Source organism: Vombatus ursinus, unplaced genomic scaffold, assembly GCF_900497805.2.
Source record: "Vombatus ursinus unplaced genomic scaffold, bare-nosed wombat genome assembly UNPS02014779.1, whole genome shotgun sequence".
Classification (NCBI taxonomy): Eukaryota; Metazoa; Chordata; class Mammalia; order Diprotodontia; family Vombatidae; genus Vombatus; species Vombatus ursinus.
The window spans coordinates 62,477,162-62,489,554 of record NW_020954557.1 but is presented as its reverse complement, the minus strand read 5'-3'; the positions used below and the strand labels follow the sequence as shown (position 1 = coordinate 62,489,554).

Genomic DNA, 12,393 nt, shown 5'->3' with positions numbered 1-12,393 from the left:
AATGGTATTGCTGGGTCAAAGGGTATGCATACTTTTATAGCCCTTTGGGTATAATTCCAAATTATTCTCCAGAATGGTTGGATCAGTTCACAACTTCACCAACAGTATATTAGTATCCTGGTTCTCCCACATCCCATCCAACATTTATAATTTTCCTTTTCTGTCATATTAGGCAATCTGGTAGGTATGTGGTGGTGCCTCAGTTATTTTAATTTGCATTTCTCTAATCAATAGCAATTTAGAGGCATTTTTTTTCATGTGAGTCTAGAGAGCTGTGATTTCTTTGTCTAGAAACTACCTCTTAATATCCTTTGACCATTTATCAATTGGGGAATGATTTGTATTCTTATAAATTTGACTTAGTTCTCTGTATATTTGAGAAATGAGGCCTTTATCAGAGATACTGGTTGTAAAATTTTCCCTCTCGTTTTCTGCTTTCCTTCTAATTTTGGTTGCATTGATTTTGTTTGTGCAAACCCTTTTTAATTTGATATAATCAAAATTATCCATTTTACATTTTGTAATACTCTCTATATCTTATTTGCTCCTGAATTCTTTCCATATCCATAAATCTGACAGATAAGCTATTTCATGCTCCCCTGATATTTAGAATTTTTAAAAACTTCCTTTAAAATAGGGATACTTATTCTGCTTTAATATAAACAGGGACCAATGAATATAACTTAATATTAATAATATCTTCCTTTAAAATAGTGATTTATGGTTGAAACACATTTTCCACATCACAGTCCCGTGAAATACATAATGCAAGTATTATCACCCCCATTTTATAGATAGGAAAACTGAGACTCATAAAGATAAAACTTGCTTGTCATCATGTAACTAGTCAGGGGAGCATAATTAGTAAGTATCAGAGGCAGGAAAATTGAGTTTCATAAAGGCAAAACTACTAGCTTGTTGTCCTGTAACTAGAAGGGAAGCATAATTAGTAACTGTCAGAGTTAGTATTTATTAAGTGCTTACCACATGTCAGGTACATTACTAAGTGCTGAGGGTACAAATACAAGCAAACAAGACATTCTCTGTTCTCATAGAGCTTCCATTCTGTTAGGGTGGGGGAGACAACACATACAGGTATACTGGAAAGGGAGAGGGTGGCGGGTTATAGTATTGGGGCATAGTTTGGAGTTGGTGGCCAGGGAGAGGTGTCTGGTTCCAGGCCAGATAAGGCAATAGGTCACCTATCAGAATCCAGTGTTGTTTCAGGGAGAGAGTCCAAGTTTCTGGTGGGGTAGAGATGGTCAGAGAGTCCGGGCCACATTAAGGAAACAGTGGGAAGTGGTCATATGGAGTCCACGTGCTCTCCTCCTATACCAAGCTGGACTCTAGTAGCATTTTTCTGTATTTTGTATATGCCCTTCTATGTGCTTTATTAGCACGTTACCTAAAATGATGCTCCATGTATCCAAATGAGAATGGTCTGTTTCTGTTTCAGCTCAACTTAGCCTCTGTTGAAGCCGCGGATTACTTTTTGGATCCTCAACTTAGGGAACTTCCTTCAAGAGAAGCTCAGCTTACAAGTCTCCAGAGTACTACTGAGTTTGATATTCTTGTTATAGGCGGAGGAGCAACAGGAGCTGGCTGTGCATTAGATGCTGTTACTAGAGGTAAGGCCTGGCGTAGGTGCGGATAACCTGAGTATCTCTTTGGTTTCTTCACAAACCGTAATTTACATATGTTAAAAGTACTTATTGTGCTGTAAAATCATGGCTCAGACATTTAATGACTGTATGGCCCTGGGCAAGTCACTTAACACTGTTTGCCTCAGTTTCCTCATCTATAAAATGAGCTGGAGAAGAAAACCCCAAAAGGGGTCACAGGGAGTTGGACACAACTGAAAATGTCTAAAGAACAAAAGAACATTTTGGATAGACGTTGAATGGGTAATGAGCTGGGATTACTATCATTTAGAATAGTAATAGCGATGATAATAGCTAACATTTATATAGTGGTTGCTATGTTCCAGGCACTGTGCTAAACACTTTACAATTATTATCTCATTTAATCTTCACAACAACCGTGGGGGAGGGGTTGGGAGTGAGGGAGAGGATGTAGATATGATTATCCCCGTTTTACATCCTGCTGCAACTGAGGCAAACAGATGAAGTCAATTGCCCAGGGTCACACAGTCATTTAAGTGTCTGGGGCCACATTTGAATTCAAGTCTTCTTGACTCCAGGTCCAATGCTTTATAAACTGCACCACTTAGTCGTTCCTGGAAGAATAGAATAAACCACATTTCAGAAATGATTTGTTTTCTCTAAACAGTTTGTCTTAGGGACACTATATGGCTGTGAATTATTGAACATCACAATCTCAGAAGAACCAAAATTGTAAAGTAACCCACAAGATGATAGAAAGACGTTGTGGTAGGCACTAAAAGGCTGCAGCATATACCAATGATGAGTAGTGTATCAGAAATGGTAGGAAAGACATTAGTGACAGTTAAGGCCAGAAAAGAGTATGTGCCAGTCATTTAATAAGAATGAATGACGACGTATAGTTACAGTTCTCTAGTATGCTGAATAGATTCTCTATGGTGTACTTGTGGAAAGACCTGGTAATGAACTACCATAATGAGACAGCTTGGGGAAGTTGTATTCTGTACTGTGGAAGGAGTACCTATCCTGAGGAGGATTACCCACACTGATGAGGTCAAAGATTCATCTAAGATCATAGTGAAGAGTGCTAATGTGAGAGGTAGCTGGAATCAAGTCTGTCTTATTCAATGGGTAAAGAGAGATCTTCTAACAAAGTTGGAAAGCAATAGATATCTCAAGTTCCTTGTTCTTTTAGGGAGACAGTGCTTAGGATGTTGTCTTCATGTTTGGGTTTAGGCCCCCCCCCCCAATATTTATTTAATTGTGTCAGATCTTGGCAAGTCTCAATTTTTTTTCGTCTGCAGTATAGGGATAAAGAGGCAACCTTTGAGCAGTGCTCCATTTCCTGCCTTTGCGCCTTCTCGTTGGCTGTCCCTAATGCAGGCGGTTGTGCAACTAGGTGGGGGCAGTGGATGGAGTAACAGGCCTGGAATCAAGGAGGATTCATCTTCCTGAGTTCAAATCTGGGCTTTAGCACTTACACACTTAATCCTGTTTGCCTCAGTTTCCTCATTTGTGAAATGAGCTGGAGAAGGAAATGCCAAACCACTCTGGTGTCTTTGCCAAAAAAACTCCAAATGGGGTCACAAAGAATCAGATATGACTGAAATGACTGAACAATAACAACAATATGTGGAATACTCTCCTTCCTCTCCCCTACCTCCAGTTCTTAGCACAATCTCTCGCACATCGTGCTTTTTTGACTTGATTGCCTGTCTATCCTCAAGTCTTAACTCAAATACTATCTTCTGCAAGAGGCCTTTCTCCCTCCCTCCTACCCCTTCTCCCACCTCACACACTTTCCTTCTAAGATTACCTTCCATTAACACTGTACGTAATTTTTGTGTACATGGTGACATGCATGTTGTCTCCCCCATTAGAATGTGGAGACTTTTGGAGGACAAGCTCCGTATATTTATCTTTCTTTATATCCCTAAGCCTTAACATAGTGCCTGGAACATAGCACTTAATGGATTCTTGTAGACTGACTTAACATTGAATATCCTAGAATTTACTTCTGTGCCATTAAGAAGTATCAGAGTAGGATTTTGTGGAAGGTGAGCTATTGCTTGGTTGCTCTGTAGTTCTTCTCCGTTACATCCTTTTTCCTCCTTTAGTATCACAAGATCTGTGATTTCACTAGTATGGATACACTCTTCCCTGATATGTAAATTGTATCCGTTCTATGCCTTTTATGAATTGCTGGAATACCACAGACCACTCTATACCCACCCCCACCCCTAGTCCTCCTCAACACACCTGGTTACTAACCTTCTGGTGATGACTCTCTCCAAACTTAAGTAGGTTGTGTTTTGGGGTGACAACCCCAGAGTCAGTGGAGTTGTTGAGAAGCTTTTCCAGCTTAGTAGTACCTACCAGAATTTTCACTCTACTGATAGAGCTTTCAGGAAAGCAAGGTCATAGTCATACCATATTGAGACACTGAAGTAGGACTTTATTAGAGTCAGACATCATAGCATAATAAGTTTTGGAGTTTTAAAGCTCCCCAAAGTTGTCTAGTTTAAGTTTTACATTTTACATTTGAGAAAACTGAGAGTTGCCTAGGCTAAGTGATTTGTGCAAGGTCACACAGTTAATTTAAGTGAAAAGAGCCTTGGGTGAATGACTTCGGCTTTATTTACTTCCTTATTTGTAGAATTCAACTGATTAGTCAGAAAGACATTGATGAGAAGCAAAGCTGTTAACATTATGCAGTCCTCAGCACGTAAATCAAGTCCCTTAAATCCAAAACTTGATTCTTCATGTGATAATTTACTAAACTTATATAATAATTTATCAAATTAATAAATTAAATGTATTAATTTATTAAACATAATTTATTAAGCCACTGCGTGCTCTACTGGAATCCGTTCATTGTGAAGAAAACACAGCTAGGTGGCGCAGTGGATAGAGTACCGGGCTTGAAGTCAGGAAGGTTGAAGTTCAAATCTGGACTCTGATACTTACTGTGTGACTCCTGGGCAAGTAATTTAACCTCTGCTTACCTCAGTTTCCTTATCTGTACAATGGCGGTAATAGTATCTACCTCCCAGGGCTGAAATAATATTTTTAAAATACTTTACAAGCTATAAAATGCTATATAAATAAATATGAGGATGGCCCTCAGCATGTTGAGTCAACTTTCTATGGTGAATTTTTGGTAGGACATAAATAAGAATCATAAAGGATAGGTAGGAAATAAGGATGGGTTTTGATTCGCAATGGAGTAAATGCTGACATGGAATATAAACACTTGTATTGATGAGCCATTGGAGTAATTTGTTAAATAAATGGCACAACAAACCCTAAAATCTGTGCAGAACTGTTTTTCAAGGAGTGAATAAATTATAGAGATTTCTCTTAAGTTATTTTTAATGAACATAATGTTGGGAGAGTTGAGGGATTTTTGTTCCGTTACCTTGAAAGTATTATCACTCTATATGCTACATTGGTCATGTGGTGAATAATTCTGTGTGCGGGTTTTAAAAGTCGTGCTTGTACTTAGTGATTTCTAAGGAAAAGATATGCATTTTAATAGCTTAAGGCACATTGGTTATGGTTTTAGAAAACCCACCAGATTAGCTAAGTTATATTTGCATATTGGTTTTTATGGTTTATTTAAAGTAGTTGGTAAACCCATTTAGCTCTACAAGCACAGTTTTCATGCTTGTTTCCATAATATTGGTAGGTAGGCCTCCAGGGGAAAGTAGAATTTGTAATTAAAATGTACAAAGAATTGCTGAAGGTAATCTATATTTATCCTTTTACTGCATTTTCTGATCATATCAGTAACGTTCTGAAGTGTGAAATAATCATAGGCATTTGGTTAATGACTTGTTCATTGTTGCTGTTCATTCATGGAATTTGCTCTTTTATTATGTTTGATGCTTCACTTAACAACAAATTTTGCTTTCTCTGTCTTTGATATGTTTTCACCAAATTATTCCTGATTGTATCCATTAATCTTTAGTCACATTTGACAAAAATAAATTACTGTGATCTTTTAAAGTTACCAATAATAATTAGATTTTTCAGGACATCAAAGTTTTGGAGGGCCAGTAGATGTTAAAGCTCTTGTATATCATGGGTGCACAAGTTCTTTGATCACTATGATTTTGGGGGACCCAGAAGAGGTATGGTGAAGGAAAAGCTCCATATTCTTAATATCTGAACATGGGCTGTTTTACCAACCAATTAGGTTTCTTCCCAGCAGCAGTCAGATTGCATTTGCTTCTTAGGGGATATTGTTTTACAACAATGACTCCTGGTCTTTCCTCTCTTCTCCACCCCTCACTTCTACCTGTCGCTGTACTATACCATTCATCATGGTAAAAAGAACAGGATTGCTGTGTCAGAAAGAAGATGCTACCTGACTCTCCAGATTTTTCATTGGACAACAAGCTTGTTATGTGTCAACTCTGTGATATGGTAGCCACGATGTTAAACTGTACTGAGAGAGGCAGGAATAAGGAACTACTCCTACATTTCTACTCTGTACTCATCAGACTGTACATGAAGTATTGTGTTCAGCAGTGGACACAATGTTTTAGGAATGCTATTGATAACCTGACCTGCTTCGAGAGAAGAAGAATCAGCATGTTAAGGGCCTTGAATTCATGCTGTATTAGGATCATTTGAAGAAATGGAGGATGTTTAGCTTGGTGAAGAGAACATAGTAAAGGGATATGATAGTTTCCTTCTAAATATTTGAAAGGCTGTCATGTGGAAGAGGAACTAGATTTGTTCTGCTTGGCCTAACTGATCCCAGCTTCCTTTTCCTCATAGTCTTGACTAGATGTGGAATCAAGAGCCCTGGGTTTGAATCCTGGCTCTAACCCTAGCCATATGATTCCAGGCAAGTGATTAAACCTCTTTGAGCCTCAGGTTTTTCAATGTGGAAAATGGAAATCTGATATTTATGTAATCACCTTGTGGTGGTAGAGTAATATAAAAGTGTTTGATAAGCCTTAATGTGCAATAAAAATGTGATTTGTCTCTTTCAATTCAGCTGAAATTTATTGCACACACAGCAGTGTGTACAGCACTGTGGTAGATGCAGGAGAGGTAGAGATAAAAATGGAACAATCCCTGGCTTCAAGAAGCTGAAATTCTCTAGAAAAGGCACAATACATATACTTACTCTCACAAATCTTTTCTCTCCTACTATCTTCTAGACTCCATTTCTTCAGGGCCATCTCTAGACCTTCTATTTACATCTGTTAAGGGTCAGTGACTAGAAGGCCTCTTTTTGAAGGGCAGGCATTAGCATCTTTAATCTTTAATCCATAGACAACACACATGTCTAAGGATAGTTTACAAAGGCCAGCCAGAATACCCTAAGCTAATATTAAATTTAATCTTTTGAATGTCTCTAGTGCTGATTTAAAGTCTTGAGTTTTAGACATCTATCTTATTTAGGGTTAGAAATTCCATGAAACTCCTATTTAATACTTTACAAGAATATTGTGACTCTAAAAGCCATTTTGGGGCCCCCACCAAAAAGTAATACCAGGAGGAACTATGTGGAATTCGAGGATACAAAGTCTTATTTTTCTTCCAGGAGCCTCTATGATAGGCATACAAATGAAGTTTAACAAGAACCAAAGCTAAACTCAGAAAGCAAGGTCATTATCATAACCTTCTTGCCTCACATTCCTACCTGTATTATGTATGTCTACCAGCAACAAAACCCTTAATATTGTTTCTGGTTTTTGGTAAGCACAAAACGACCTTGTTTCTCTGTGTATAGATAAGTTAATGCAAACTAATTTGATAAAGGAGAGTATAGTTAATTAAAAGTGGGAATATTTGGATGTGCTTTATGTAGGAGATGGCATCTGAATTGAGTATGGAAGATTGACTAAAGCTTCTAAGGGGTTAGAAGTGAGGGGCATAAAGTCTGCATGTGGCATATACATGGGACAGCACTTGCAAAGCAATGGATATAGGAGATGGAATGTTGTGTTGGGGGACCAGCTGGTAGGCCAGTTTGACTGAAATGTAGAATCCATGAATGAAAAACTTTTCTAACATTCTTCAGCCATTTCCCCAAACCAAAACTATGGTCTGGTGCAGGTTTTTATATTATTTTAAAGACTAGATGCAAGTGCTCTGAGTGATTTGGGAGTGGGAAGTCAAAGTCCCTGAAGGAAATGATTTTAATTTCCCAATAAATCAAAGGTAAGCACAAATGAAAGTTCAGTTTAAATCAAATTATGTAGAGCACTCTAAAGTAGAGTACTTGGGCTATGATTAGACCAGTGTCAAGAGATGATGGTAGAAAGCGCAGAGGGGCTGTTTCAACAGGAGTCAGGTCATACAACTCTTAACTGGTCTGAATGATGAACAGAAGAGGGCTTGGAATATCCTTTTTACATATTACTTTATTTTTAAAAAATGATCTGTATAGTGTTGATAAGAAATCTTGAACAAGGTGATAGAACAATTTTTAGAAGTGTCCAAAAAATAGTTTGGAGACAAAGCAGTAATACAGCAACTTGCAGTTTGAAATAGGGAGAAATGAAGTTTTTTCATACCTTGTTGGATTAAAATTAAAAAAAGCCAAAACCCTAATGGGAAAAAGTTGCAGGAATTTCATTCCCACATTCAACAAGCTCAGGTAGCTCTTATCAGTAAAAGTATTGGCAAATTGAAACACTCATTTGTGAAACCCCCACATCTTGGTAAGGGTCTCTGTGTGGGGCTATTCTAGCATTTCTAATTAACTAATTAAAATTTATAGTGCATTGTGCTTACAAATTATGACCCCAATTACATTGCATATTTACCAGACATTTCAGATAAGGAGTCATCTTTGTTTGGGTTGTTGATTCTGTTGCTGAGATTGCAGATTCTTTAAAGGACCAATATAAATTGAAAATACAGAGCTTTTATATACACTTTGAACCCTTGTTCCTATGTATAAAACAGATTGGTTAATCTTGGCAATCTTTAACTTTAAAAATTAGTGACATGTCTTGGTAACATTTTTGGTTATGGTTCACCTAATATCTAGTATCCTAAAAAGGTATGTAAAGTATGAGTGCTATCTTCTATTTCAATGTATTTCTTCTATTAAGTGGACCTTTTTCCTAAGACAGAAATACAAACAGTACTAGATCAATTCAATATGTAAAATTCCATTGAAACTAACAGATTCCCTGCTAGAAAATGCCAAGTCAAAACATAGGCCATGACTTATGCTGCTGAAGCCTCAGTCTTTGTTTGGACATGGGTAGGGAGATGGAGTTCGACAGAGAAGGATCCTTTGCTTCACCTTTCTATCCTTTGGTTCTTAGCCATAGAGTCATAGCTTTAGAGCCAGAGAATACTTTGTTTTGCTCTTAAAACCCTCCCTACCTTTCTAGACATAAAGCACAGTGCTTGACAACGAATAAGTGCTATATAAATGTTAGCTATTGTCGTTATATTACAGCCCTCCATGTGCTCTGTCATCCAGTGATACTCACCTCTTTGCTGTTCCTCACATAAGGCACTCTATCTCCAAGTTCCAGGCATTTTCATTGGCTGTTTCCCCCTATGCCTGGACTTCTCTTCCTCCTCTTGTCAGCCTCCTGGCTTCTTCCCTGGCTTCTTCAAGGCTCAGTTAAAATCTCACTTTCTACAAGAAACCTTTCCTGAGCTCCCTTCTGGGATTACCTGAAGTTTATCCTTCCTATATCTTTTTTTGCATATGGTAGTTTGCATGTTATCTCCCCCATTTGACTGAGATTGGGACTGTTTTTGCCTTTCTTTAGGTCCCCAATGCTGGCATGGTGCCTGGCACATAGTAGGTGCTTAATAGATGATTGTTGACTTGAGAAGATCTCCAGAGGCCATTTGGAAATGGGGCCCAGAGACTTGACCTGGATTTAAGATAGGAGTTTGAACCCAGCTCCTCTTTCCTGGAATCCTTTAATCTTTTTATAATACACACACACATTCAGGTCATAATAAAATAAGAAAGACAGTGTCATAGATGGAAGCTTAAAGTTTGTCTGTTTTGATTTAGTATCCTTCCTTTACAACCAACACTGTTTTGGCTAACTTTGTGCCATCAGTTCTTTCAAGATCTGCTTATTTTCTGTTTAGAAGGCTGGAAGTCAGAGTTGCTTCAAATGAATTAATGGTGGAGTCTGTCATACTCTTAAGGGTGCTGGGGATCCTTTTCTTTCCTTACACTAAAGTTACCAAGGCAAAGAGAAAAAAGAACACTGGAGCTGGAGTCAAGATCTGGGTTTAAATCACATCTCAGATACTTACCCCCTGTATAACTTGGGGGCAGGTCACTTAACCTCTCTGAGACTTACTTCATTCATCTGTTAAATTAGGACTTAGAACTAGGTGATATGTAGGGTCAATTGTAGATGTATATTTCAAATCTAAATCTGGTACCCTGGCCCATATAATCGTTTATGAAAACCTTATTCTAATCCACCCCCTTGGAGACATTAGAAAGATGCCTGCATACCAAAGCTAATGTCCTGATTGAAGACAGAGAGACTTCTTGCCCTGTTAGTAATCTAGGGCTAAGGCCGTAAGAAGGTATTGGTAAGAAGGAGACAAATTGATACTGTGGAAAGAACAGTGGATTTGGAACCAGAGGACTAGGTCTGAATCTTAGCCCTGTTACATTGGCAAGTCACAGACTCTGGCCTTCAGTTTCCTCATTTGCTAAATCTGTAAGTCCCTTTCCAGATTAAAAAAATATATTATATATATGTTATATAGTTATATATAATATGTATTTTATATATATGCATATGTATGTGTATATACACATACATATACACACACATATACATGTGTGTATATATATACACATACATATATATACATACATATACATATACACACAAGATCATATTGGGAAATCTTCAACTTAGATTGACAACACACATTTATTAATCATCTACTGTCTTCAGAGCACTTTCTGGGCCCCATGGGAGATATAAAATGGACCTTTGCATGGCATATAATTGGTGTTTAACACATGCTTGTTGATTGATTTGCCATATATTCTAGTACATGGGTGGAGTACCTGTGACCTGGAGGCCACATGTGGCCCTCTAAGTCCTCAAGTGAGGACCTTTGACTGAATCCAAACTTCCTAGAACAATTCCTTAATAAAGGATTTGTTCTGTAAAACTTGGACTCAGGCCAAAGGCCACACCCAGGGACCTAGAAGGCCACATGTGTCCTGGAAGCCACAAGTTCCCCACCCCTGGTAGGATGAACTATGTAGTCAGAAGATTATGATACATAGTAACAAGTGCTTTGGGAAGGATAAGGGGAGGTCACTAGAGATGGGTTGGGGATCAGCTTCAACTTTGTGGAAGAGGTGGAATTTTAGTTGGGCTTCCAAGAATTCAGCAGGAAAAGAGGGACAGGGAGGACATTTCAGGCATAAAGGGCAATGTAGACAAAGGCAGGCCAATGCAGGGCATATCTGGGGGACAGAGAGAAGTCTAGTTGTGTATGCCTACCTACTCAGGAATGTGAACTTCTTAAGTGCTGGTTTATATTTTTGCCTTTGGATTCCCATTGCCCGCTATAGTGCATTATATGTATTGAGATCTTAATAAATGTTTGTTATTTTGGAATAGTGTGGGCTGAAGCTCCAAAGGCAGGGTGGTATTACATTTTTGAGGTTCATGAGTGTTAGGCAAAGGAGTTAGAGCTTCATTTGATAGCCAATAAGGAGGCATTCATTGAATGCCTTTGAGGAGAGGCAAAGACTATTACTTTCTTGCAGGGAATTTGGCCTATAACCAGATACTGAAATCAATCTTTGTGTAACTACCTTTTTAAGTATTTATTTTTTCTATGTTCCCTCAGCTTTTCTGGGGATTGGAAACTGAGCCTTGTATGTATATATCATTAGTGGTTGGGGAATAACTTAGAAACTGATTGTTTTTCAATTCCAAGAATGGGGAGAAGGGACATTTTGTTTGGTGCCATAGCACAGCCAAAAATGCATGCCAACATAGGTCATCTAGTTTCTGCATTGGTGTTCACCCTTGTACATCATAAATATCAAATGGTTCCCTATGTAGCAGATCAAAGGGTTCCCTGAATGGCCTTTGCTATCTATCTACTACTTCATTCAGAGCAAATTGCTCTAGGAGTAAGGATGGTTAGGCCTTAGTCCTTCAGTAACCACAGAAGCTAATGAATTATTGGGCATGGCTAAAATGTCTATCGTAGGATGCACAGGGAGGAACTTCTGCTACATGCACAGCAAGAGACCAGCCTACAAGACTGTACTTATTCTCTATGATCTAATTAGAGGTTAAATGACCTCTGCCCCAAAGACAAGCCATGTTAGGGGATGCCAATAGTATTGCAGTAGAGTTCTATATGCTGGTACCAAACCTTTTTTGTAATGATAAGATTGAAGTCAGGAGGTCACATCCCCTAAGACTAATGTCCATGGTTCATGACATTGACAATTTCCTCAACTCCTCACCCTTCCTCATGCCCCATATCCAATTAATTACTACATTTTGCCTTATTTACCTCCTCAACATTGATTTCATATGATCCTCTCTCTACTTTTATCATTTCTTGATTAGACCCTTATCATTTCTTGATTAGATTATTGCAGTAGCCTCCTAGTTGGTCTCACAGCTTCAAGTCTCTCACCACACCTCCAGTCCATACTCCACACTACTACCAAATAATTTTCTTTTTCTTTCTCTTTCTTTCTTTCTTTCTTTCTTTCATTCTTTCTTTCTTTCTTTCTTTCTTTCTTTCTTTCTTTCTTTCTTTC

At 38.2% G+C, this 12,393-nt stretch overlaps 1 protein-coding gene across 7 annotated transcripts in view; it reads left to right on the top strand.

The window, feature by feature from the left end:
* Nucleotides 1-12,393, top strand: part of LOC114045805 (glycerol-3-phosphate dehydrogenase, mitochondrial) — a 197,641-nt gene that overhangs the window by 88,903 nt on the left and 96,345 nt on the right. For all 7 annotated transcript variants that reach the window (XM_027865986.1, XM_027865985.1, XM_027865987.1 and 4 more), the window contains one exon: nucleotides 1,457-1,628. In XM_027865986.1, coding sequence (XP_027721787.1) covers nucleotides 1,457-1,628 — 172 coding nt within the window. The remainder of the gene's footprint in view (nucleotides 1-1,456; nucleotides 1,629-12,393) is intronic.